Source organism: Alosa sapidissima, chromosome 11 (assembly GCF_018492685.1).
Source record: "Alosa sapidissima isolate fAloSap1 chromosome 11, fAloSap1.pri, whole genome shotgun sequence".
Lineage (NCBI taxonomy): Eukaryota > Metazoa > Chordata > Actinopteri > Clupeiformes > Clupeidae > Alosa > Alosa sapidissima.
The window spans coordinates 31745346-31773232 of NC_055967.1; the positions used below are offsets into that span (position 1 = coordinate 31745346).

The window sequence follows — 27887 nt, forward strand, 5'->3', positions numbered from 1 at the left end:
AAAAGGTTGGGGACCCCTGTCTTACGGTGTCTTGCCATAACGCAGCGTCGTCACTGATAACTGTAGTGCTGTATCGTGTTAGGGCTACTCACGTTACTGGTTTCGTTGCACCCAAAGCTTCTGCTACCGAAATGGTGTCCGTAGCAGCACCAACAGCACCAGTGCGGACTTAGGCAGTGACAGTGATCTTGTCCCTCACGACTGTTTCACTTAGATCAACATCATAATCATCAGTAGAAGAGTATGTAGTGCAAGGTGGTGCATTGGTGCCATAGCTGCTGCAGCTAGCATTAGCTACACCACCTCGCTCAGTAGATGTTGCAGATGTTGTTACATCACTGTCCAAATTACTTTCTTCCGTGGAAAAATTCTTCGACTGGAAGAAGTTGGTTCATTTAGGCAATTTCTTTCTAAATTCTTCCTCCTCCCTTTTTCTTTTTCGTTTATCACTTCCACTCTGGAAACGTTTCATGGCTGCTGTCAATCGCTCAACTCCACACCTCACCAAGACCTCGGTTCAGACTTGCTAGTTGCTGCTGCACTGCAGTCATTTGATTTTATGATGAGTTTATGAGCAATCATGAGGCAAAATATTTTTTTTCAATCCTTATTATGGATTAGAATATATTGTTTGGATGCGGTGATCATTTATTTAAAAAAAAAAAAACGATATGGTGATGACGAGGCCCCCTGGTGGCCGGGGCAGGTCAGCCCAGCTATTGATATAATTTAAGATTAACATAGCCTACCTGCAGTAAAAACCAAGCATGTCCGATAAACATTCTCAGATTTATTTCGGCTTCAAGAAGAAATGGGAATTACATGTCATGCAGAAATCATCCTACCCTTATTAGAGAGAGATTAGAGAGATCCTACCCTTATTAGAGAGCGCCAGAGAGATCTACGTCATTTTGACGTCACATTGTCGCGCTACCGGTAGGGTGCGTCAGGTATGTAGAAGCCTTTAGACGTTCTCTGCGGTAAACTAGTTTTGTACTTGTAGGAAGCATAGTGTCTTTCCAACCCACTTTAGATTAACCTCCAACAAAATTACGTCTCACTGCAACGATGCGCCATCTGGTGGACAAACGACTACGTGAAGCCAATACTGGAAATGCAGCCAAATTATTATGATGAATATTTGGTTTTCCTTTAATCCTACTGAATTTGTAATTATGTATGGTTGTAATTGCTGTTGTAATTGCCGATACTGATGGTATGTGCGTGCCTGTGTGTGTGCGTGTGTATATGTGTGCACCACCATCTACAGGCCAATCAGTGTACAGTCACTAAATGTACACATAACTTAATTTCTTTAGACCCCCCCTATGAATGAAATTCTACGAAACTTGGCATACCCCCAGAGAATGTCAGGTTAATCCTACACATAAAATTTGCACGCCTACCTTGTCAAATAAGGCAATGCAAGTTTTATGAGTCCTACTGTAGGTTATAACCTACAGTAGGACTCCTAAAAAAGTCCTACTGTAGGTTATAACCTACAGTAGGACTCCTAAAACTTGCATTGCCTTATTTGACAAGGTAGGCTAGGCAGTTGCGCCAGCTTGGTTCTTTCAGTAGATGATCCATCACAATGATTTTTTTTCACACACGCCTTGGTTTAGGTAAACCGTTAAAGATGATAGACCCAGGCTAGGCTACTTACTATTTACGTCAGCCCTATGATAAAGGTGCCCAACATCCAGCATCTTTTGAAAGCACTTGTATTTGCTCTTTCAAATGAAAACCCAATCCTCTTTATCCACACGGCTCACTTCAGGCCAGACAAAACTGCGGTTCACAATTGCACTATTTTAGCAAGGCCTATAATTCCGTATGATCAGAGGAAAATCGAAGGAGAGTGTAGGCCTATGTCCTGGGAGCCAGTGAAAAGCTTGAGCCGGCGAGCCTTAGCAACCAAGGCAGTGAGGTCACTCACACACAAACTCCACAACCCTGCCACTGAATAAAACTCGAAGCTGTTGACAGGTTTCAACAGATCGATCCAACAATCCATCACATACGTTAGTAGGACAATATATCACCATAATGTCAGAAGCCTGTTATGTGCACAATAGTATTTCCCCTAAAATTCTGAAAAGCATAAACCATTGTAACTTTATGTAAAACACATGGAGATAAATCACATTGTTCTCTTTAAAACACATAAAAGGGACAAACATGAACGCACAAATTGCCCCAAATGTTATCTGTCAGAAGGCTCGATCGGGTAAAATAATGGGCGTTTGCCTTTGGGTTCGGACAAAGAGATAGACGCTGCCGGCATTCCGTGCCTCTCTGCTGCTCCCTGCCGGTGACTGGCGGGAGCTAGAGATGATACTTGTCGAAAGAAAAGTCCTCTGCAGGCCCAGGCCCACCGCGAAACCATCGGGTAGTGACTAGGAACTGCTGCGCCCGAGACTCCATGGCGGTCGCTTTGTGTGCCCTGCCACGTTTCAGTTTGGGATATATATAAATAAATAAATAAATAAATAAATAAATAAATAGACCACTTTCCACACAACACATGTACATGTCTTCTCTTTATTCAATGTTCTTCAGCTGCTTGGCATATTCTCCTGGATGCATCACTTACAACACACTCAGAAAACCAGAGCCGGGGATAAAAATAAATAAGCTATTCATCTCTTTTCCTGCAAAACAAAATCAAGTCTCAACAGCAAACTGCACACAGAGAAGACAGCTACGGAGAGACAGCCAAAGGGAAGGAGAAGGGTTAGAGAGAAAAGGAAAAAGTAAGTCCTGGCGCGGAGTGTGTAACGGGAGGGTTAGGAGAAGTGCAGTGGCAGTGGCTACATTATGCTTGGAGTGTAAGTGCAATGGAACAAGTCTGAGGTGAAGGACACCTTAGATGAAGTAATGGAACGTGTTGGGGAGTAATGGAACGTGTTGGGAGTAATGGAACGTGTTGGGGAGTTGTTAGTAGTGTTGTTAAGAGTTAAGACTGCATGTGAGACTAGTAGTATCAAAATGCAAATGTCTACACCTGATAGTGTAGGCTTCCTTCCTACATGATTTGAGAGAGACCACAAGTGGAGACGGTGTTGTAGTTTAGTGATGTAGTGATGAGTAATTGAGTGTTCTGGACAGAGTAGGCCTTAGCAGGGGGGAGAGGGTCATGTAGTAATGATCACTAAAAGTGTTTGAATGGCAGTGTTGACCCTGGGGGGCAGTCATATCTCATGACTGATGGAAGTCTGGAATGAGATGATCGTCTGTTGCTGGGAAGAAAACATCACTGAACTTTGGTGGAGTGGGTTGGATTAAAACTCCAGCATCATTAGCTGTCGAATGTGCTGATTCCACTATGATAATAACAACAACAATAATAATAATAATACCAAAATTAAATATTGCTGCCAATCTGTTCCAAAGTGTTTCCATGATAGCTACAGTTCATATAGCCTGCCCTATCATTATGTCTGAAACTAGTAAAATATGATGAAACTGAAGTGGCAAACCAAACTTAAATCATCCCCTTCAAGTGGATAAAAGCGTGCTTAGGGGTGGGAGGATGAGTGAGTCAGGGGGAGGACACTCCACTGAGTAGCTCATTGAACAGCAGGAAGCCAGCACGTCAGTGGAGCTCAGCACATAGTCCTCCCACACACACACACACACACACTTCGGGCCTTCACAAGGGTACCAATGACGATGACTGTGACGACAACACAATTAAACGTACCGATAGTGTTCATATGTTAAAACAGTAGGCGTCACCTTCTACTGCATACTAGCATAGTACACAACACCATTCCTAGCAAACAAAGAAAAAAAGAAACCAATATGGATCAGCGAGTGTTGTGTCCTCAGGGCACCCAGTCATATGAAGTGACAGGACCGCTCCAGACAAAGGGCAGCGCCACTCGCACTAAAACATCAGAGTCCTCGATGAAGAAGACCTCTCGCTAACAAAGTCCGCAGGGGTAGAGAGAACGGTGCAGTTTCAACTACTAGTACTACGCTAAGGTCATCTGTCCATAGGGGGCCACAGGACATGGAGGGGAGGCTTAGAGTCTTGTGGTCGTAGTCCTGATGGGAACAGACTCCCATGGAACCCCACTCCACAGCGAGGGGGGGGCAATGGGGTCGAGATCCCTGATAGAGAGTCCACTTCCTCCCTCCTGTCGCAACATTCGCAGAGCAGTCCGGTGGCGTAGAAAAGAGGGACATCACGAGCTCATGTAGGTTCGGAGTCTCCAACACAGCTTACATGGCCGAGAGTAGAAAAAAAGGGAGCTAGAGAGAGCGTAAGAAATTGCACTGGAGGTTTAATCCTCACCACTACCACCCTTCCCGCAACCGCACACGTCTGTATGTTACAATATTTACATGTAGCGTCTGGTCAGGCCCCTGGTGAGACGGCTTGACCAGGCGTAGACGGAACCTGAATGAGAAAATCACAGCCATCTTGAGCTTCATCAGGTCCTTCCAAAATCCCCCTGCATCCCTTCCCATGTTTCAGATGGTTTTTTGTTTTTTTATTTTTCTCCACAGTGTCCAGGCAGCCCCTGATATTTAAGAATGCCCACCACCACTGCCCAGTCCTGTTTGGGTCTCTGGGTTGAGGTGGCCAGGCTGCTCTAGTCCAGGTGGTCTGGGTGGGCTCAGACAAGAGAGCAGAAGCCCACTAAGAGATGGCCCTGTGTGGGTGTAGAGGCTCCAGAGCAAGACCCCCCCCCCCCCCTCCCTGGTCCCCTGTCCAGGCGCCCCAAACGTGCATGGCTGTGTGGTGGGCTAGCGTAGCTTGAGCTTGTAGGTGGAGATCTCCATGGGCTCCAGGGTGATGGCGGAGTCGTTGGCCAGAGGCGTCCCCGGGTAGAGCAGGGACAGAGATGTGGGCTGCAGCAGCTGCAGGTCCAGACCCCGGAACAGACTGGACATGGTCAGCTGGATGGAGAGAGAGAGGGAGCGAGAGCGAGAGAGAGAGAGAGGAAACATGAAACAAAGGACTTACGTCAGACATCATACAATCGCTCAATAACCTTCAGTCATCACATAGATCACTGGAAAGTATGTGGTCAGTAGACATCTACTACTGATTGTTAGCAGACTTTCTAATGAGGAGACAGTACTCAACGAATCCTCCATAGAAATGCATGGGGTTAGTATGTAGCACCTTTTGTATGCCTCCACATTCATTTGAATGGGAAAATAGCTGCCCGATAACTGCCCAAAGTGCGTTGCAGGATGGCCGCCAAAAAAACTTCTTCTTAGTCTTTAGTCACACATTCAATTAAAACATAAGACATGTCGTATGTAAATCATATCAGAAATGTATGCGTGGTAGTGGAGCAGCAGAACCCCTGACAATCGGTCGACCCTGATTCTATTCCCGAGTCTGTTGTTGCGAGTCCATGTTGCTGCTTAAGATCAGTGAACTTTCGATTTAAATGGTACACTGGTAACTTTTCTCATCTTACATCTAAAGCCATGTAGCCTGAAAAGTTGTGTTAAATTCTCGGCTTCCACCGTTGTGCCCTTGAGCAAGGCACTTAACCCCTTAAAGTTGCTCTGAGGAGAACGGCCCTTGTAATATAACTGACATATGTAAGTTGCTATGGATGAAAGCGTCTGTCTGCTAAATGAATACATGTAAATGTCATAGCTATAAGCTCAGGCTAACGGGAGACGGACCTGTCCATGTGTGGTGCTGCAGTTGAAGCCGGGGTTCTGGGCCTCCAGCCTGCAGTCCAGAGCTTTGCGGTGCAGCAGCAGAGCGGTGAGGGGGGATGGGCTCTGAGGGTCCTGCTGTTATGCACACATGAACACCAATTGAACATCTAAGTACACTACACACACACACACGCCCCACACACACACCCCCCCCCCCCCACACACACACACACACACACACACACACACACACACACACACCCCCCACACACACACACACACACACACGCCCCACACACACACACACACGCCCCACACACACACAACGCACACAGGGGTGTTACACACACGCACACCATATGCTGTATCACTACACACACACACACCAAATTAAATTATAATACCCCATGTGGTCTTGACAACACACAAACATGTACATATACTCACTTCAGGCACACATTATGCACACAAAGCAGCCAAGAGGTTGATTATGTGTTATGATGTGTAATGACTCCAATGAATTGATCTAACATCAGTTTGCTTTGAGAGAGTGTGTGTGTGTGTGTGTGTGTGGTGTGTGTGTGTGTGTGTACATTGTATGAATAAATGCATAAAAGTGAGTCTAGGGGGTGGGGGGATGTCACGTGGCTCTGGATGGTGTGTCTGGGGGGTGGGGGGATGGGGGTGTCACCTGGCTCTGGATGGTGCGTAGGTTGAGCAGGTGGAAGTCACAGGGCATCGGGGTGGCGAGGGGGGCGAAGGTGCGCAGGGGGGGCACGCCGTGCTTGGGCACCACCGGCAGAGCCAGCACCTCGTGGTTCAGGAATGCTGACGTCATGTGACTGATGATGGACGGGAAGCTCAGGGGCTCGCTGTCCATGACCTGCTGCATAGATGCATGCATGCATGCACACACACACACACACACACCAGTTTCAGCAGGTTTCCAGTTAGTTAGGGAAAGTTAGGCTTTTTTTTTTCGCCAATCTGCAAAAAAGATTCTTACCAATAGCTTTTTTTACCATGTGCTCCTATAGGTGTCTAGTAACACCTCCCAATTTATCCACGGCCAAATCCTCGGGGAAACACCTGGAGAGCCCATCAAGTTTGGGGTGCCCAGAGGGACTGGGCGAAAATAATGAAAACATTTTGTTGACCAATATTAGCTTTTGAGATGTCAAACTAGGGGGTTTTAGGAGTGCTGAATCTATCCCAGTCATTCGTTTTGAGTAAAAATGACTCCAAGTCCATAAAAAATCCATAACGTAAAGTGGTTTTATTGAACGATTACAAAACAAAACTTTCTTAATCAGTTTAAAATTTAACAAACCTCATTTCTACGACCAGAGATTGGCTGCATATGTGTTTGTGTGGGTGTGGGTGGGTGGGTGGTTGTGAATGTGTTTGTGAGAGAGTCAATGTGCATAAATGTGTGTGTGTGAGAGAGAGATAGATAGATAGATAGATAGATAGATAGATAAAGAAAAGAGTGTCCAACGTTGAGGGTGGACAGTGAGCAACATGTAAAGGTTTGTTATGAGGTTTGTTAAATTTTAAACTGATTAAGAAAGTTTTGTTTTGTAATTGTGGTACATGGTATAAAAAGATTTTTTTTTGCAGATTGGCGAAAAAAAAGCCTAACTTTCCCTAACTAAGTGAAAAAAAACATTAGGAAGTCTGCCATCATAAACCATCAGTGCAAAAAACAATTCGTACTCCTACCATTGATACAAGTGAAAAGCAACACACACACACACACGCACAAAATCCACCCATCATACACAGCATCAAGTTTCAAACACAACTATCACTGCGTGAGACTGCACTATTCCACTATTCCTCTACCAGATCACAGCTTAGCCGGGGTGTTATATCCACACTGAAAGGGGGGGGGGGGGGGGGGGCACTCTCAGACTCTCCGTATGACCAGGGAGAGGCAAGCTTGCCCTGACTGAGGGTCGCCCTGCCTGTGGGCGGCACTGGGAGGGACCTGGGGGGGTGGGGGGGTGGGGGTGTTGATACTACAGATGGCAAACTAAACCACATGGGGAGAACGGCTTGCTATGCTTTGCAGTTGCCATGGCAACGTTACCTCTTTAGCCTCATCACCGAACATGTCAGAGAAATAGGATGAGACTCTGGCAAACAGGCCAGCACTGGATACAAGCTGAACAAGTGCAGCAGAGAGAGAGAGAGAGAGAGAGAAGGAGAGATGTGGAGAGAGGGGGAGAGAGAGAGAGATGTGGAGAGAGAGAGAGATGTGGAGAGAGAGAGAGAGAGAGAGAGGGAGAGATGTGGAGAGAGAGAGAGATGTGGAGAGAGAGAGAGAGATGTAGATGTGGAGAGAGGAGAGACAAAGAAAGAAAGAAAGAAAGAAAGAAAGAAAGAAAGAAAGAAAGAAAGATGTGGAGAGGAGAGACAAAGAAAGAAAGAATGAAAGAGAGAGAGAGAGAGATGTGGAGAAGAGAGACAACAGAGTCAATATGAGAGTGGGAAAAAGATGTGTAATGACAAAGGGCATGTACAGTACAGTATGCATGGGAGGGCCTGAATGGCCTCCACAAAGAAGAGAAACTGCACTCCTTCAGAACAGGAGGACAAAGCTCTGCTCTACTAAAAAACCCTTTAGTGACCCTGAGTAGCCGGAGTCCTGTCCTCACTCTCCCAATCAGCAGGGCCCTCACAGGAGAGAGGGAGGAGAGATGGAGGATAAAAATGACATCGATAAAAAGAGGAGAGAGATGAGAGTGCGTGAGCAGCGAAGGAGGCCAGTGGTGGCGTTGATGCTCGGCCTTACCCGGCTGCTGCCCGGACGCCTCTCCAACAGCAGGCGGAAGCGGTTGAGGGTCCTCTTGTTGTCCTTCAGGCCCTGGCCCAGCCCCCGGTTATCATCCTGCATCAGGCGGCGGTCCAGGATCACCTCCAGCTGACCTGCAGACGGAGAGAGGGGGGGGGGGGGGGAGAGAGGGAAAGGACAAAGAAGGGTGAGGAAGGGAGAGGGGGGAACATAAAGGAGGAGAAAGTAAAGAGGGAATAATGATGAGAAGGGGATAGGATAGAAGAGGGAGAAGAGGGAGGAGAGGAGGAAGAGAAGAGAGAGGAGGAGAGGGAGGAGGAGAGAGAGGAGAAGAGAGAGGAGAAGAGGGAGGAGGAGAGGGAGGAGGAGAGGGAGGAGGAGAGGGAGGAGGAGAGGGAGGAGGAGAGGGAGGAGGAGAGGGAGGAGGAGGAAGAGGAGAGAGAGGAGGAGAGAGAGGAGGAGAGGGAGGAGGAGAGGGAGGAGGAGAGGGAGGAGGAGAGAGAGGAGGAGAGGGAGGAGAGAGAGGAGGAGAGGGAGGAGGAGAGAGAGGAAGAAGAGAAGAGGGAGGAGAGAGAGGGAGGAGAAGAGGGAGGAGGAGAGGGAGGAGGAGAGGAAGGAAGAAGAGAAGAGGGAGGAGAGAGAGGAGAAGAGGGAGAGGAGAGGGAGGAGAAGAGGGAGGAGAAGAGAGAGGAAGAAGAGAAGAGGGAGGAGAGAGAGGAGAAGAGGGAGGAGGAGAGGGAGGAGAAGAGGGAGGAGAAGAGGGAGGAGGAGAGAGAGGAAGAAGAGAAGAGGGAGGAGAGAGAGGGAGGAGGAGAGGGAGGAGGAGAGGGAGGAGGAGAGGGAGGAAGAAGAGAGAGGAGGAGAGAGAGGAGGAGGAGGAGGAGGAGGAGGAGGAGGAGGAGGAGGAAGAGAAGAGGTCACGTGGAGGAAGTGATGTGGAGGTCGAGGTGTGACAGGGGCAGGCAGTTTAATTCCACTCCCAGCTGGGTGCTGATGAGCGTCAGCTGAACAGATGCTGGTGTCGGCAGGGTACTGACCACTGTCCAGACTGGTGACACCCAGGGCCTGGGCCGTGTGGAGGGTCAGGCGGTGCTGGCTGTCCTGTATGTAGGCCATGGTGGGCATGGGGGTAGAAGTTGGCCTGCAGGGGGAGCTTGTGGAAGTAGCGCCGTGGCTGGATCTGTGGACGAGGAAGAGCCCAGAACTCTTGAAGCACTTAACCAGGGCCTTGGGTCTACTACTACACCAGAGCACTTAACCAGGGCCTTGGGTCTACTACTACACCAGAGCACTTAACCAGGGCCTTGGGTCTACTGTACACCACGATCACACATCACATCACAGCACAGCAGCGGGGACAGAGATACCAAGGTCATGAAGACGAGAAATAAGAAAGAATGTTTCAAAGAAAATATGAGGCACTCACAAAGGTTATATGTTGAAAAGGCCTTTAATCTCACATGGCTATTCATTTTAAGACATGCCTACTCATTTTGGCATAACAGCTTTCATCAGGACAAGTCAAAATGGTTGATTATACCGAAACGAATAGGCATATTTTAATAGCCAAGTGAGATTACATTTTTAAACGTATAAACTTTTTAAACATATAACCCTTGTGAGTGCCTCAGATTTTCTTTAAAACATTAATTGGATCCCTAAACTGAAGAGCACCAGAAGGAACATCCAGTCTTATACCCTGGCAGCATTCCACGGAAATTGTTTGTGGCTAAGTAAGGAAGAATGTCTGACTTCACCACAGTAGCACCAGAAGAATGACTCATAATAAGAATGCAAAGATACTGTACTCTCTCTGATAGCATTTTCCATAATAGAATATATATAATCATTATTACCTAGCATTATTACTAGCTTTATCTTATTCCTTCTCTGTGTTACTGCTTTGGATTGGATTCATTTTTTGTAATTAATAAAATATATACTTAATACATGAAAAGCCTAAGAGTTTTACGTAACCTAGCAACAAGTGGTAATACTGTCCAAAATAAGCATCCATGTTTCATGAGCCTCAGCCCTCAGCCCAGCTTCTACAAGGCAACAGGGTAAAAAATATTTAAAAAAAAATGTACCAGGACCATATACAACACATTTAAAAAAAAAAAATGTGTTGTACAGTGCAAATGATACCACCCCCCACCCCCCCCCCCAACCTCTAACCCCGTGGCCACACTAACCTGGAAGCCGTTGAGATCAGTGTAGAAGGTGTCCTCGCTCTGGATGTCCGTGGTCACACGCATGGCCAGCTCCTTGTTGGCCTGGTCACGGATGTCTACCAGCACGCTGATGTCTAGGGAGAGGCCGTCCACCCCGGGCACATTGTGGATGCAGACCGTCTGCTGGAAGTGCTGGTAGTGGGTGACCACCTCGGAGAAGAGCGGACCCTCCACCACGCGCACCACCGGGGCATCCCTCTGGGCATACGGCTTTCACAGGAGAGAGAGAGAGAGAGAGAGAGAGAGAGAGAGAGAGAGAGAGAGAGAGAGAGAGAGAGAGAGAGAGAGAGAGAGAGAGAGAGAGAGAGAGAGATTTAACTGACATGTACTGGATGTACTACTTAATGTTTGTGATTGTATTTCTGAGCAGGTGAAATGTGTTTCTGAATTGAAAAAAAAAAACAATCAAATCGGCAATTTATGACCTGCATACAAAAACAGATGTCCATACATCAATGTAGCATGCAGCATTGGATGCACAGCTACACACTTCTAAGTGAATAGGCACATGTTCTCTGAATAAGATCTGGAAAATAACGTAATCTTAAATCTTGCTGTACAAAATGAGCTGGCTGGAGATGGACTATGGAGAGTGGAGGATGGAGGACACTGCAGTGTAATAGCAACAAAGCACCCGGCAGCGCTGTTCTGAGCTGCTCCTGCTGATGATGCTGAGGGAGTAGGAGCTACCTTGGCTCTGCCGTCGGGCAGGAACAGGTACGCGCCGCTTTTGTCCTTGGATGGCCTCGTGCCGTAGGTGACAAACTGGAACTGCATTCGCATCTCCTGAGACTCCTCCTTACGCCGGATCGTCTGATGGATGGATAGAGAGAGAGAGAGAGAGAGAGAGAGAGAGAGAGAGAGAGAGAGAGAGAGAGAGAGAGAGAGAGAAAGAAAGAAAGAAAGAAAGAAAATGAGAGAGAGAGTGAGGGTTGGTTCATCTGACATGTAAAAATAGCAGAACTCTGGAGCTTTTCCTAATTCCAGAATGGTCTCCAGGCAGGCACAGTAAAGCGCTGGGGTTATGATGATGCCCTTCATTAGCTGAATCATGCTATCGAGGGTTTCAGACGAATCTGATGGATCTGGTGTGCTCAGTGCAGGGAAATATGTCAAACCATATAATGAGGCATGTTAGAAACTCTGAGGATGTTGTCAAGGGAACGAACGAGGGATGTGTAGAGGAAGGCATTAAGTAGGGGAAAGAGGGGAGAAATGAGAGGAGAGAGACAGAGATGAGATTAGATGAAAGGAGAGAGGAAGGGAGAGGAATAAATCATCCAAATCTGTTTGATTGAATTCATGTGCATGCTGTAAGATCTGCTGCTGGTTAACAGCCGTCATAATCACTCGACTCGTCTGGTAACACGCTGATGGTACTCCTCCACTGACTTACGGCACTAGGGGGCAAAGCGCTGCGAGAGGACCGCCCCCCTGTGGCTGCCAATCATGCTAAATGGGATGATGGGATGATATACATGGGCAACACAGAGCACAGGTAGTTTGGACATTCTGTCAAAATAGTTACTTCACATGATGGAAAAAACATTTCATCACGTTTTTTTTAAATGTTTCTGGGGGTTTTAAATGGTTTAAACTTAACATTCTACACACTGCCTCTTTTTTGGAATGTTTTAAGCATAAAACTCTACACATTAATGATTGACATTCTACACACGGCCTCTTTTTTGGAATGTTTTAAGCATAAAACTCTACACATTAATGATTGACATTCTACACACGGCCTCTTTTTTGGAATGTTTTAAGCATAAAACTCTACACATTAATGATTGACGCACCTCCAGCAGGCCGGTGGTGCCGGAGAAGCCGAGCGTGAAGGCCTGGCTGTGGATGAAGAAGGGCTGGGCGTCTGCCGCCTGCATGCGGAGAGGCAGCGGGTCCAGGCCTCTGACGGCCCCGGATCCTGGGGCCAGACGCATCACCGTCTCGGAGCGCATGGTCATCGGAGAGTCCGTGGTCTCAAACAGGTGGTACACGGCCAGGCCCAGAGCAGGCAGCCGCGCCATGAAGGACACCTGAAGGGGAGAGGAGATGCGGGTAAAACACACACACACACACACACACAAATATATTCACTCACCAACAATTGCATGAGAAAACACCAAAACACACACACACACACACACACACACGTACATTCATATTCATGGACAGACACACACACACACACACACACACACACACACACACACACACACACACACACACATGAGCTGACCTGGTAGACCTCAGCGTTGACCTGCAAGGAGGAGCTCCACTGGGCGCTGAGCTGCACTGGTAAGGTCTGGCCATCCTCAGTCAGCACACGCACGTTTGGAGAACTCACCAGCGCAGTCACCACACACAACCGGTCTTGCTCCACTGGGTTAAACACCACCAGATACCTGAGGGAACATAGATGCAGAAATTCTAGACTTTAGACACACACATAAACCTACACAAACCAAAAGCACCACTTGCACCACAATGTGTAACTATATCCTATACCTCACTCACACACGCACACATACACACTATGATTAACACCTCAGGAACCTACGCAGACTTGTCCTAAGGCCTTGTACACTGTTTTACACTTTTGAAGCATCAGCATCGGAGCCTGGTTTCCTCCTTTCCACACACACACACACACACACACACACACACACACACACACACACACACACACACACACACACAACACCTGCAGATACCATAGGGGGCACAGATGCAGATATACTTTACACACACACACACACACACACACACACACAAACACCTGCAGATACCATAGGGGGCACAGATGCAGATATACTTTACACACACACACACACACACACACACACACACACACACAACACCTGCAGATACCATAGGGGGCACAGATGCAGATATACTTTATACACACACACACACACACACACACACAAACACCTGCAGATACCATAGGGGGCACAGATGCAGATATACTTTACACACACACACACACACACACACACACACAAACACCTGCAGATACCATAGGGGGCACAGATGCAGATATACTTTACACACACACACACACACACACACACACACACACACACACACACACACACACACACACACACACACACACAACCAGGCCTGCATCACTGTGCTGAATGCTACCAGATACATACAGTACCACTGAAACAGATTTATTTCATACACTCACACCCCAGGGAGGAACACAAATAAACACACAGATTGTCCTGCTCCGTCAAGTGCAACGGAACCAGATGACTGAGGCAATACTGATGCATAACTTTTCAAATGCACACACACACACACAGTCTGTGCAGCTACACAGGGTTACACGTCATCAGATGCCTAAGGGGCTGCAGATGTACCGTACGCATACTTTGCACACACACACACACACACACACATACACAAACAATACACAGACCACCATCCAAACTCTCCCTCACAGCATACAATGTGTACGCGTGTGATAATGAAGATGGAGGAGCAGTCCCCCAGGGAAATAAAAGGGAATTTAATAGAGACAGAGAGGGAGAGAGGGAGCAGAGGAAACACAGGGAGGGAGAGAGGGAGAGAGGGAGAGAGGGAGCAGAGGAAACACAGAGAGGGAGAGAGGGAGAGAGGGAGCAGAGGAAACACAGGGAGCCAGAGAGGCCTGGGATGAGGGACAGCAGTGTTAGTGAGGGGCTCTCACCTGGGGGCGTTGGGGTCCAGCTCAATCAGAGTGCGTTGAGGGAGGGAGTCCTGGGTGGCTCGTCGGTCATCCTGCTCTCCAAACACACACACACACACACACACACACACACAGTTCAACAATAGAAACACCAACACAATATATAGCGCTTTTCAAGGCATCCAAAGTGCTTTATAGTGAAGGGAGAACATCTCACACACACACACACACACATTCAAACGTATAGGAATAGATGTGTGTAATGAACTGATGTGCGTCAGAGAGCAGAGCGTCCGTGCTCACCGTTTCCAGGAAGGGCTCCGACTGGTAGAAGCGGTACACGTCTCTGTTCTTCATGACCAGGAAGTGGGCCGCATTAATGATCACTCTCTTCAGGCCCACCAGAGCACGCAACAGTCTAGAGAGCACACAGGACAATAAGTTCACACACAACACACACACACTGCTGCTGTGATGACACATAGAGACACACATCTGCTGCTAGAGTTAACACACAAACACACACACACACAGCCATCCTACCAGTCTCCAACTGCTGCTACAGTAACACACACACACACACACACACACACACACACACACACACACACACACACGCACCTAAAAAAAAAAAAAAAAAAAACACATTTAAATATGACAAAACTCACAGCCAGAATACAAAAGGAAAGCTCAAGGACAAAATCACCAACCCTTCCAACACAAACACACACTTCCAAAATGCACAGCACTCACAAACACACACACACACTCTCTACCATAGTCACAAGTGTGTGCACAAACATCCTCACGCACACGTGCCCCCTGCCTGTGGCTACCTGTTGCCGTAATCGATGACGACGGCCTCCTTGGCGGTGCCCGTGATGGCGTCGTGGTGCTGGAAGAGGGCGACGTTGCGCCGCGCGTCCGTCAGCAGCGCGTAATCCGACACCGGGTAGCGGCTCTCCATGGCCGAGTGGCGGGCGTGGGACAGCGCCAGGCTGTAGAGGATCTCTGCCCCCCTAAGGAACCACCACACAGAGCAGGCATCAGAGCCCAGACCGCTCCCCTCACACCACCACCACCAGAGCCACACGTCCACACAGATCAGTGAACTAATATAACCAACACCGAGCTGCCAAGAGCGTTCCAGCACATCCAATGTGCACACTCAGGTCTACTGGGCTTTTCGTAAAGCTGCATAGTGTGCTGAACCTTAAAGAGGAGAAAAGTAACGAGTCTATTGGTCCCTTTTCTCTCTACCATCCCATAAGCACACCATTCCGTGCTCTCTCTCTCTCGCATCCCATGAGCACACCGTTCTCTCTCTCTCTCTCTCCCTCTCTCTCTCCCCATCTCCATGCATTATTGAGGCTATTTTGGAAGAGACGACTGTAATTGCTGCCATTAGGGAGGCTGTTCCACCGAACAAAGGCCTGCACCATAAAATGGTTCCACCGCTGCCAGAGAGGAGAGAGAGAGAATAATGCCCCCTCTCTGCCTCTTTAATAAGGCCATCTTAGCCAGGACCCAGCCAGCCTAAACCAGCCTGTAGTGGTTAGCAGCAGTTGCTCAGAGAGGCCCAGCTAAGGTGTGGTGTGGTGTGGTGGGGTGGGGTGTGGTGGGGTGGTAGGAGTCCACTCACCTGAGGTGGGACTCTAGTATGCGGTCCAGGTTTTTGTAGAAGGGCCGGGAGGTGTAGTAGCCGCTCCAGTAGTGGTCCTCGCGGTCGGCGTAGGCGAAAAAGTCGCCGCTCAGCACGGGGAAGTCAGGCGGCCGTGTGCCGGGGGCCACGTCGTTGGCCTTGTACACGGCGCTGAAGTAGTCCGACAGGGTCCCGAACTGGGCCTGCCAAGCGAGACGGACGGACGGACAGAGAGGGAAAGAGGGAAACCTTGAGCGAGGAATTCGCTAACAAAAGCAGATGGAGCGGAAAACTTTGGAGCGGAAAACTTGCAGAACAGAAAAAGGCTACTTAAGAGGGTGATTCCGTGCGACTAGGGGCCGTCCAGAGATCTCCGCCGCGCAGTCTCTCGCCCCATAAAACTTTATGATCTTTATATGAATTACTCGTTAATTCTGAGCTTTTCCTGCGCTCACAGCTTGGCTTAATGGGGTGTTTGTTGTACAGCCGTGGAGAGGCCCTAAAATCGGTGTCTGTCCAACTGCAGAGACAAACACCTCCACTTTCCCCAAGCCGGTCTCCCAGTGCCATTTCAGACGGGTGATAAACACACCCCCCCCCAGCCTTTTAAAGATCAGACACAGTGTTTCACCAATAATTCATCGAGCAGATTTAATTTCCTTCCATAATTAAAGAACGTCTTTGGCAAATTGGAAATGCTAATGTTTTCACTGTGCTATATCGCACCCAGGACAATGGCATTTAGGATGTAATGAGCGCTTTTACAAGGCAAGAACCAGCATTCAGTCATAAACAACAAGACCACAAGATGTCCGGTCTACTGATTTAAGACCTTGGTAGCTTTTTATAAGGAGCTCCACAGTAACAAGACAAGCCTAACCACAAGGTCATTTGAATGCCTGTTTAAATCCAGAACCATACCTGCACATGCATTTCTGGGTGGGAGTTCATGTAGTCAAACAGACGCTGGTAGTTGTGGTACTGTTGGTCCCACTCCAAAGCCTTATCGTAGCGGAAGTCATCACCGAGTGGGACCAGCAGAACCTTACTGCGGAACAGCTTGGACTTCTTGCGGTACTGGTCCAGGAGAAGGTTAGCCCTGGAGGAATAAAACAAGCATCAGTATACATTACACACCCATTTCCAGAGCAAAAGTATTTTGGCTGTCTGTGTGGCATCTCATAAGGGCATCTGAAGTCACAAGGTCTTCTCAATATAGCATCTATCAGCTTTTTTTTTTTAATAATGACCTGACTTATCTTTCTCACTTTTGACATTTTCTGCAAATTGTTTTTCCTGATCTTTAGCACTGACATTGTCTATTTATAGTTTCTTGTTGTCCAGCTTTGTCTACTGGGGCCTGACGGTGGGTTTCCTTTGAAGCAAATTTAGCTTCCCTCTCAATGAGGTTCAATGGTGGCGAAGTTAGCCCTGATTGGGCGAAATGAGAGCGAATTTGCCGAGGCACGCGAAACAGAGTTGGCGAAAGTGTAACTTTATTCAAATAAGAACCACACCAGAACCAATCAGTTCAGCGTGTTTGTGTTTGGTGCGTGAGGGATGGTGTAGGCTGCCAGAGTTGTAATGAAAACATGTATGTGATTAAACGGTTTCGCTGTGTGGAAACCTACTGTGAGAGGGCAGCCGTGTGGAGCTGTTTAAAAGGGAGATTTTCAGACTGATAGGGAAGCATAGATCGTACAAGAAGAAGAAATAAAAACAGTTTTAGGAACCTGCTCTCTACCGTTCCTGCTGATGAGCTGCCTTCAGGTTTAGCCCCAGTTTTGTGATGGCAAAAGGAATCTTGTCTTGTGCAAGTTCAGTCAGTCAGATAAAACATGGTCGACAGATTCTACCTTGTGTAGTATTTGTGATAGAGTTATGAGAACTGAAACACACAGCACATCTCACTGCGGAATGTGTGTGGAATGGAGAGACTTGCTGTAAGTGTAGACATGTATTTATCTGTATGTGTGCTTTCTTGAATTCTGTTCAGTGTTCTGGGTTCCATTGTTTTGTTTTGTTTTTGTTCTTTTGTTTTGAAAACAGGCATGAGGGGAAACATGCTGTATAGTGGAGATATTCAAATTAAATTGTACTGACAAGTTTAGATGCTGTTTGTTTAAGCTTGTTTCTTAATGCAACAAACTGGAGCATCCATCTATTCCTTTCATTGTATGCAGAGCTATACAAATCACAATAATGATTGGCTTTCTATTCTATTCTACTCTATTCTATCCTGACGTACTAAATACACCCACCTCTCAGCCACGTTAGTGTCCACGATTGGTTTGGGCGGAACCTTCCAAGGGCAGTTGACCCGGCTGCCTGGCAAGCGCTTGAAGTCGAACTGGCAGCAGATCTTGGGGTCGGGTCCGCAGGTGTGCGGAACGTCGTAGCTGTAGAACGGCATCATGTGGCAGAAGATGTCCGTGCCGGAGCCCGGGTCTGTCACCATAGCAACAGAGAATTTGAACAAGGATTTTGTTCAGTAACATTAACAGCAGTAGCAATGATACACTGGTTCAGGCATATTGTCCCATTCCCCAAAACTCAGTGAAAAGCCTGCAGTGTATAAAAGAAATGCATAAACAACCCACAAAATAACTTCTCAATGCCTAACAAATTATCAAAATACAACACCAAGGTGTACCACAACTTTCTCCTCCTATGTTCAACATGAACTAAAGGTCTGCCATGAATGAGATATCAAAAAGTTGTATTTCTAGAACCAAAACACCCCTACCCCCCTCCTCTCCCTGACCCATGTCTCACCCCAGGCCTGTCTCCACATGAACTCCAGACTGCGGCTGCCGGCGAAGTGCTTCTTGATGGAGTAGTGGACCCTCTGGATGAGCATGCTGGTCAGGTTGGCCCGCTTCAGCACGTACGGCATGGTGGCGCTGTGGCCAAACGGATCCACGGCCCAGCCAGAGCGCGGCGTGATGCCTGAGACCCACAGGAGAGAAAAAGGAAAGGAAACCGTTTAAAAAGCCAGCACTGGGAGGCGCTGTGGCGCAACTGGCTAGAGCCCATACCATACTCAGTTCCACGTGCCCACGGTGACCTGGGTTCGAGACCGACCTGGGTCATTTCCTGGTCCCACTCTCACGCTTACTTCCTGTCACTCTCTCTACTGTCCTGTCCAATTAAAAGCATAAAAAGCCCCTAAAAATATAGACCAGCACTGACCAATTCAACTGACAGCTTAAAGAAGAAGCAACTAGCTGCCATTCATATACAGAAAGAGTTAGGGACTTATCGTGACAAGAGGCAAGCAATTAACCAGGTGGGATGAAAATAGGCTAGAGGTCTATTTTATGAAAATAGTAGTGAGCACTAGAACATGGTCGGTCAGTGTGTTGATAAATCTGAGCAATCACGCCCAGCTTTCTAGTTTAGGTTAGTGACCTGGTAGGCACAAGCTAGGAATAGCCATTTGTCTTTCTCCTGTCTCGCTCATCTGACCATAGGGTTAGTCATAGACATATAAAACCTACTTACCTATATACTGCTTAGGTTTTAAATGAATAAATGTAAATGTAAACCTGAATGTAAATGTAATATACAAAACCCTAAAAACTGCATTATACGTAAAGTTTCTATATTTATGGGCCTAGTAGTGTTGAGGCGAGCAGTGTGGATGGCGCGACAGGGCAATACCTACCCAAGTTCCTCTCCAGCCACTGATGCCCCTCGATGAGCTGGTCGATCATGGCAAAGTAGTGGGTGTTGGCTTCGTCAGGCATCACCCAGCCGCCCGAGACCATTTCTAACTGTCCGTCCTGAATCAACCTGCAGGCAAGAGCAACAGGTTTGTGTCTTTAAAACGTTCATAGGCAAGAGAAATCACTGCTAAATGTTAACTGGCATTAACAATATCCTGATCTACATTCTTTTGTCTGATAGCTTAGGAACTGGAGTGGTTGGATAATTACTTCATTCAAAATGTCTGAAAAGGACTTTTTTCTTGAATAAATAGGACGTGGTGTAGAATGGGCCTATAGGGCCAATTGTACGTCCACAGAGGACAATGGACGGCTTTCACTGCTCTGCAGTACTAGCATTATGGCCATCTAAAACCTTAGTAGTAGCCTACGAACTGGAGGCAGCACATACAGACACACAGTGGTGCCACTCTTGGCCAGATCCTTACTTGCGCATGGCTGCCTGCTTGTGAATGTCGACGCTCTCCCACCACTTGGCGAAAAAGGAGATCTCAGACCAGATGAACTTCCTGCGTGGGTCTTCTGCCAGCTTCACCAGCATGTTGTTGAAGATGTGCTGCGTCTGGTCGCTGTAGTATTTGTCAAACGTCTTGATCCAGCCTTGATCGCAGATGGAGAAACAGCGGGAGTTAACGAGCAGCCTTAGCCTCAAAATTAATTTTCCCAGCAACACCCTCCCCCCTTCCCCACTGTGTTGCACCATCCTGCTACTGGGCCTAGAGGAAAGGGAGGAGGGAGGGAGGGAGGGAGCAAGGGATGGATGGATAGAAGAAAAAAAAAAAACTGCACAAAAGTTTAGAGCTGTGACAGGCTCCCATTCAGAACAACAAACAAGAAGCTGCCTGCACCTCAGAAAGCCCTGTTAAAAATAACGCTCCTTCAATTATTCAGACGTGAACGTCTCCTTACCCTGCGCAAAACATGAAGTCAGCGCAAACAAGAAAGGTGAGCGAGAGATGAAAGGGCCAAGTCATCACTCATTATTTCCAGCAGTTGTGTTTGAATAATATTAGGATGAACTCGTCCGGTAAAGTGAAATGGCTCTTTTCAGTCATATTCCCCATAATAATCATCTTTACCATATGAGTTATGCAAATAATATGTAACATGGTCATCAGGAGTGTGGTGGTGATTATTTGGTCTGCCCGATGCTAGTTTGATCTCTCACACACACACACACACGGCTAGGCTGTTGCCAGCCCAGACGGTCCAGTCCCTTCAGACCCACAGCCCGCAGGGTGTGTGTGTGTGTGTGTGCCTGCAGCGAGAGCTGAGCGATATTTAGAGAGAGAAAGAGAGGGAGAGAGAGAGACAAACTAAAGAGAGGGTAGGCCGCTCGCGTGTCTAAGTGAAGGATCAGAAGCGAGCTGAACACGCTGTACCCTCACCACAGTCAGCCGCACTGCTGCAGCAGCAGCAGCAAGAAAGCCATACTGAATCTCACTCACGCAACCACAGTCATGCCAACAATTCCTCATTACATAATGAGCCCACTTATGATGGCATGGTCAATTAACGCACAATCACGAATGCATGTGGAGCCAATGGTTCATCTGAATCAATGGTTCAATGATGCAGAGTTCATTCAATGTAGGCATCTAGCCATGCACCGATATATTAGCCCAACATCAGTACAGGCCCATATTGCTACAGTAAATGCTGTGTTATGTTGGTGCTACGAAGGCCTGGAAGACTTGAAAATGGTTGATTAAAGGGTATGATTAACAACAAAAATGAAGTAAACTAACAAATATCGGCATCGGTTATCAGGAAAACATCGGAGTTTCGCAACTGGTGTATCCCCGAAGACATCAGCTACTCCATGCGATCCTTTATTTCAGCACATATTTCTTTCAGTTCACTTCCACCATTTATTTTCTTCTGCCACATAAACCCACAAAACATAAACCCTCTCCTTCCTCAAGGACAGAGATGGCAAAGTACTCACTTCCCGTACTCAAGTAGAAGTACAAATATTTGTGTTAAAAAATACTCTGGTAAAAGTACTGATTTAACTTCTTTACTCAAGTAAAAGTAACAAACTACAGGCTTGGAAATTTACTTAAAGTATAAAAGTAAAAGTAGTCTTGTGAATGATAACCATTTTTTATGCAACGGTAGCCTACCTGGACCACACAAATGTTACTTGAGTGTAAGACTCTGCCAGTGCCAGTCTCTCTTTTTAAATCTTCCCATAACCTGTTGGGCCATTTCTAGGCTTTCCCCCCCCAACAGTGCACTGCCTAGGCTACTTCAGAGGGCAGTGTGTTCTTTTGACCTACCATCAAATGCTGGACATCTTTAGAAAGATAAGATCCTGTAGTTTCTTAGGAAGCACTGGCACGGAGTTACAGAGCCTAGAATATTGTTTTCTCCTTTTGCTGGATAACAAGCATCTCTGAACTGACCACATTTCAGCCCTCTAGGTCACTTGATATGATTTTAGAAACACACCTGAGTCTTAGCACCAGGTCTTGCGAAGCTGTGTGCAAAAGTAGATCAATATAGAATAAAAAATGAGCACTTTAGACCATTATTTGCCAAGGTATGCTCATGCGTTTTGTAATGCCATATGGAAACTCCCCATAGGACTTTTGGCTACCCAAAATGCATACTGACAATAAAAGTATGCATTTCTGAGGTTTCTTGTAGATTATTTGGATTGTATGTCAGGTTCTAAAATAGAATGATTACACAAAATGGAATAATTACACAAAAGTCTCTATTTTTGCATTTTCTTTGTTGGCTTCATGGGTGTGTATACAGTAAGATGGACTATACATTTGCACACTACATGCTAACTTTACTGCCATCAAACTACAATGATTTGCCGCGAATGCCGTCCAAATATGTCGAGTCATCTTGTAGTGGTGCGTCAAGTGCAACGTAGCCTATATTCCCATCCGCTATTGATGACGCGAAAAATAATAACGGTAACTCTACTGAATTTATTTGAAACTAAAGTAACGAGCCTGTTTTGTAAAATGTAAGAAGTAGAAAGTACCAATATTCGTGTTAAAATGTAAGGAGTAAAAGTAAAAGGCCGCCTCAAAAATAAATAGTAAAGTAAAGTAAAAATATCTGAAAAATCTACTTGAGTACAGTAACGAAGTATTACTTCCCATCTCTGCTCAAGGACCTACAGCCCTGCCCATGGACTTCCCGTCTGTGGTGGACTTCCCGTCTATGGTGGACTTTCTTTGCATGGCACTATGGAAAACGTGTTCACCTAATGAATCTCAGAAGACCATTGAAGTGGAGAGCTTCAGATCAGATCAGAAAACAGGACAACAACGGCAAAGAGAGATGCAGGGTTTAGAGCGAGGAAGTGAACCCTTCAAAGCTATTCCATATAATCATCTATTTTCACATTTAACATTGCCTGGCCCACGCCTGAATTCAGGCGCAGTGTCTGAAAATGCTGCAGCTGGCCTGCGGGGGAGGGCCCACCTGGGTCGTTGTGTGAATGTGGCACCACAAACACCTGCAGGGGCTCTTCATCCCACTCGCCAGGGTCGTAGGTGATGTCAAAGCCCTGCTTCCACACGCCACCGTCCACATTGTCGAAATTCAGCAGAGAGTAAACATCGAGCGTCTGTTAACACACAGTAAAAAAAAAAAAAAAAATCATATTTTAGATGTGCCTTTAAATAGTTAATGCCATACAAACATTCCCCAGGTCAAAGAGCAGGGTTTTGTTTCAGGGTTTGAGATGGATGACTTATTTTCATGCCAATATAAATAAATATTACTGAGAACGTGCTTTCACAGTACGTTTGTAAAGTACGACTGTAGTGACATTTTTCATTATCAACATAAACAGATATGCAATATACAACATATGCTTAACATAAGAAAACAAGTAGTATGAATACACACAGAAAACACGCAGTCTCATGAATAAATGCCCAGTGCCAAATCAGATGCCAGGTGAAGCAACTGGCCCGGACTCACCTGCAGCTCGGTGGGGCCGCGGCGGGTCTGAGCAAACTGGCAGTCGCGCGGACGCAGCGAGAGGAAGGTGGGCCTCCCGTCAAAGGGCATGACCCAGGAGCCGTTGGTGCTGCGGAAAGGCAGGTGGCCGCTGGGCGAGATGGCGCCTGTGTCGGTGAGCTCCAGCACAGAGTCCTTGATGTGGCTGATGATCTGATGATTCTCTTCCAGCAGCTGCTCCAGCTGCTCAATGCGGTTCTGCAGCACCGAGATCTGGCTCTATACCACACCACAACAAAACAAAAACAAATCAACCACAGGCATGATGACCGCTCCTGTCATTTTCTTGCCAGCAAAGATCACACTAGGACAGAAACATCAAACACACTGACAGCGTGTTAACAAAAACAAAACCTAACAAATTAATTAATTGCTCGTTTGTCTTCATCAAGTAATTAAGATGGCAGGTCTTAAAACAGGTAATTACTGAGGCTGTCAAACACCATCTTTCCTTACATGCCGCTCGGTCAGGAGAAGCACTGGGGGAGTCATGTGGTGAATGAATTAATCTGAACAATTTAAGCCAATTAGCACCTTATAAATGGACTTAATTAAGCTTCAGAGAATTACAGCAGAGTGATAAAAAGACTTCTTTGATCTTGGAATAATCTGCTCAGCCTAATAGCTTAAAGCCATCAAGTGACTGTCAGGAGTCTAAATTAAATGTTGCAGACTGTTTATGTAGAACTATTATGTAGAAATTAATTTCAGTGGCATGGCACAGATCGTTAAAAAAAAAAAAACAAGAATCACTCAAAATTCCTTGCATACATACCCTGGGGAAGTTGCCCCCAGTGTTCTGCCTTCTGGCAGGGTCGTGCTGGACCTTGTCCAGCATCAGGTAGAGGGAGAAGACCGCCACACAGAAGATGGCACCCCCACATACGGTCACCTGCTTCTTCAGCTTCATGCTGGGCTTCTGAGGTTAGTGTCAGCGGAGAGGAGGTTATGGCGGGGTTCTATGGCCTCTGCCTGCAGCTCCCTCCGTCTCACACTGGGAGGGGGAGGGTTGGACAGGGAGTCTTGAAAACGCAGACGGTCCGAGGAAATAAAGCGGTCTGTGTGTGTATGTGTGTGTGCACACGTGTGTGTAGGTGTGTGTGTGTGTGTGTGTGTGTCAGTGGACCCTCATGACTAACCCCTTGCTCTCCCTGAAAACCTCCCTGCGTCAGATGCAGGGGTGTGGGAGGTGTGCGTGGGGATGCGGTGCGGAAGGGCTGGCTGGCACGCCGCTCTGTCAACCGCAGCCAAATCTCAGCCACCACCACCGGACTCCTTCAGAGTGCCCCTTGTGCTCAACCATCCAAAACTTCCAGGGCAGGCAAACAAGAGAGAGAGAGAAAAAAAAACACACACACACACTCTCACACACACACACACACACACTCACATTCACACACACACACACACACACACAACAGCTTACAAACAGCGGGACCCCAGACAGGGAGCTTACTGTTCAAGTGGCATAGTGTGTATGCTAGTGAGGCATACGGAGTCTGTGTGTGCTAATTTGTCAAGGCCAATGCAGTCCTTTCCACAGAAGCTTCAGGCAGGCACAGCCTCCCCTCTCCAGACCGTCCACAGCAGCAATGGCATCTCTCAGAGTGGATGGACCGCACTGGGCATGGAAGCAACAACTTCGCCTGCTGTGACCTTTTCCATTTACTTGTCAGCTAATTTACTCATTTATGTTCACGAGATGTTCCCGCCATGTGGCCATCAACACCACTTCACTCTTCAGGCTTCAGTCACGACACACCAACACACTAAATAGGGGGCAGGTAATCAGAAGCAGAAGCTTGGTCAAGGCAGGGGGTCCTATTGCACTCTTGAAGCCGCAGAGATGTCGCATTCAAATGGCCACTCACCACCCCAGGGCTTGATGTAAGCTGGAAAGTGAGCTTATACTGCACAAATGGCAGGCTGTGGCAAAAAGCGTGTGTATGTGGCTGTAAAGGCGTCACAGAAGATGAGCACACAGTGGCCTGAATCTGGGCCCTGGGGCATGCAGGTGCGTTCCTCCGCTCCTTCTCTGAGCGAATTCTAATATTATCTTAATCCAATCTCCTCACCGTGTCAGGGACTTAGCATTGGCCTGGGGGATTTGGGCTAAGCTGGTGAAGAGGTAACTAGTTTCTGGTCCTGACCGGGCCGAAAGGGTTTAAGCCAAGATGCGGTCATATAGATTCCATAAGGTCCTCCTAATGGTTTCATAATGTTGCATCCATTAAATCCTTGATGATCCTGAAATGTGGGATGTGTGTCACTGGTCTTTCACAACCTGTAAACAAGAGTAAACTGTGCTTAAGTGAATTAGCAACACCTGACACTCACTTAAGCAGACAGTAATGTACAGTAGTTCACAGAGAGTACTTCAGAGACTCAATCTGGTTTTGATACAAATTAAATAATCTACAGTACAAGGTCAAGCAAATCCTTTTAGTGTCACACATTTTACTGGTATGTTTGAAATTATTCACATAAATAAATTGGTGGTTAACTTGACTAAATGTACTTTTATGTCAAAAAAAACGTTATGCACACAAGGATTTTTATTTGTCACATAGATAGAGATACTTTGTAAAACATGTAGTGAAATGGCATTTAGCTGCTCAACTTTCCTGTGCAGAGGTATCACTAAGTTTGTGGAGCGCTTTGGGTTGCACTCCGTGCATGCTAAATGCGCTATAAAAATAAAACTGATTTGACTGACTACAAGTATGAAGAAAGATTTAGAAGAATGTTATAAATACATTGAGAGAGAAGGGGGGTAAAAAGTGCAGTATGTAAAAGTGCAGTGTGTATAAGTGCAGTGTGTATAGGCTGAGTGCAGTGTGGCAAGTCCATGTAGTATATTTAGAGTTTTATATGTATTCAGGGTCCGCGTGGCTTGAGGAAACAAACTCATCAGTCTCTCTGTTTCGTATGTTTTAGTCATGTGAAAAGAGACGTCTGCCTGGCCTCAAGGATTTGAACAGTCCATGGTTTATAGCATCTTGCAACACAGTAACTTTCCGAATCATCTGACATCATAAATTACATTCTGAAATGCTATTTATATGCCCAGGCATAAAATTAAATGTTAGATTAGGTGACAAACCAGGTGGCAGTAGTCATTGACATTATCACCAACAACCATTTGACAAACTGGACAAGTAAATAAAGACACTGACACTGGCTATCTAATGCTAGCTACCTCTAGCTAGCTGACTGAGACTGCTGATTTTCCCGTCTGGTTTTAACTGTGTTAATTTAGCCAGGTATCTTAGATGCCTATCCATTGCAACATGCCAGCCTGCATTGATATGTCTCTAGCTATCGGTAGCTGAGAATCGTAACATGTTTCGCAAACTAAATAGCCTAGTTTGGAGATACAGTCATATATTGTATGATGAGGTGCCACTGACCTTATCTACTGCATACCTTCATATCTAAATCGTTGTATTGGCCACTGCTGGTCCACAAACCTCGAAAGGCATAGCTAACAGTTACCGGTAGCTAGCTAACGCCAGTTAGATGCATGCAGCATGCTATGGTATAAAGACACCTTGCTAGCTAGCTAGCCAGCTATCGAGGGGTTGGCAAAGGCAAAAATGCATTTCTGCATCCATTGGACTGACACTAACAAATACCTATTGCTGCAGTGTTTGTAATACAGTCACAATTTAGATAGATGACAGGTTAGCAAATTCCTACTCAATTAGCCAATGTTAGCTAACATAACAATACAAACCTAATCTGGACAAATCCTTTCTTCACTGACCGACCACTTGCTCCTAGAAAGGAACTATGCTTGAGCCAATGACAATAATACTAGATATGAGGTTCATATGCACATTACCATTCATAAACACTAATAATATTTTGTAAATGCATTTACCTTTCACGAAGAGAAATTTATATATTCCCCGAGGGTGACCGTCAGTTCTTCACCCAGCCTTGATCGAAGCCCAGTTAGCGACAGACAGTTGCTCAAATGCATTATGGGAAATGCTGTTGCCACACAGGCGCATCAACATACGATTGGCCATGCTAAATGCCACATTGCTGCGGTCCTAGGATTATGTGAAAAATGTTCGAGTGACTTTGCCCTTGGTTTTGAAAATTAATCTGAATGCCCTCCAGTATATCTTATCTCTCTCAAGTGTAGCCTAATGTAATTAAATGTAGTTAT

At 46.6% G+C, this 27887-nt stretch overlaps 1 protein-coding gene across 1 annotated transcript; it reads right to left on the reverse strand.

Annotated features, from left to right (window-relative positions):
• Positions 1-2530: 2530 nt before the first annotated feature.
• man2a2 (mannosidase, alpha, class 2A, member 2) lies at positions 2531-27742 on the reverse strand. The gene is given in 23 exon segments (XM_042110656.1): positions 2531-4911; positions 5659-5772; positions 6329-6523; positions 8435-8568; positions 9472-9562; positions 9564-9614; positions 10630-10878; positions 11359-11481; positions 12468-12704; positions 12908-13073; positions 14369-14439; positions 14651-14765; positions 15184-15366; positions 15990-16192; positions 16911-17088; positions 18251-18437; positions 18765-18938; positions 19657-19784; positions 20146-20317; positions 23168-23312; positions 23672-23929; positions 24486-25994; positions 27594-27742. Coding segments are annotated over 22 exon segments (3462 nt in total). The 5' UTR covers positions 24621-25994; positions 27594-27742; the 3' UTR covers positions 2531-4758.
• Positions 27743-27887: the final 145 nt, after the last annotated feature.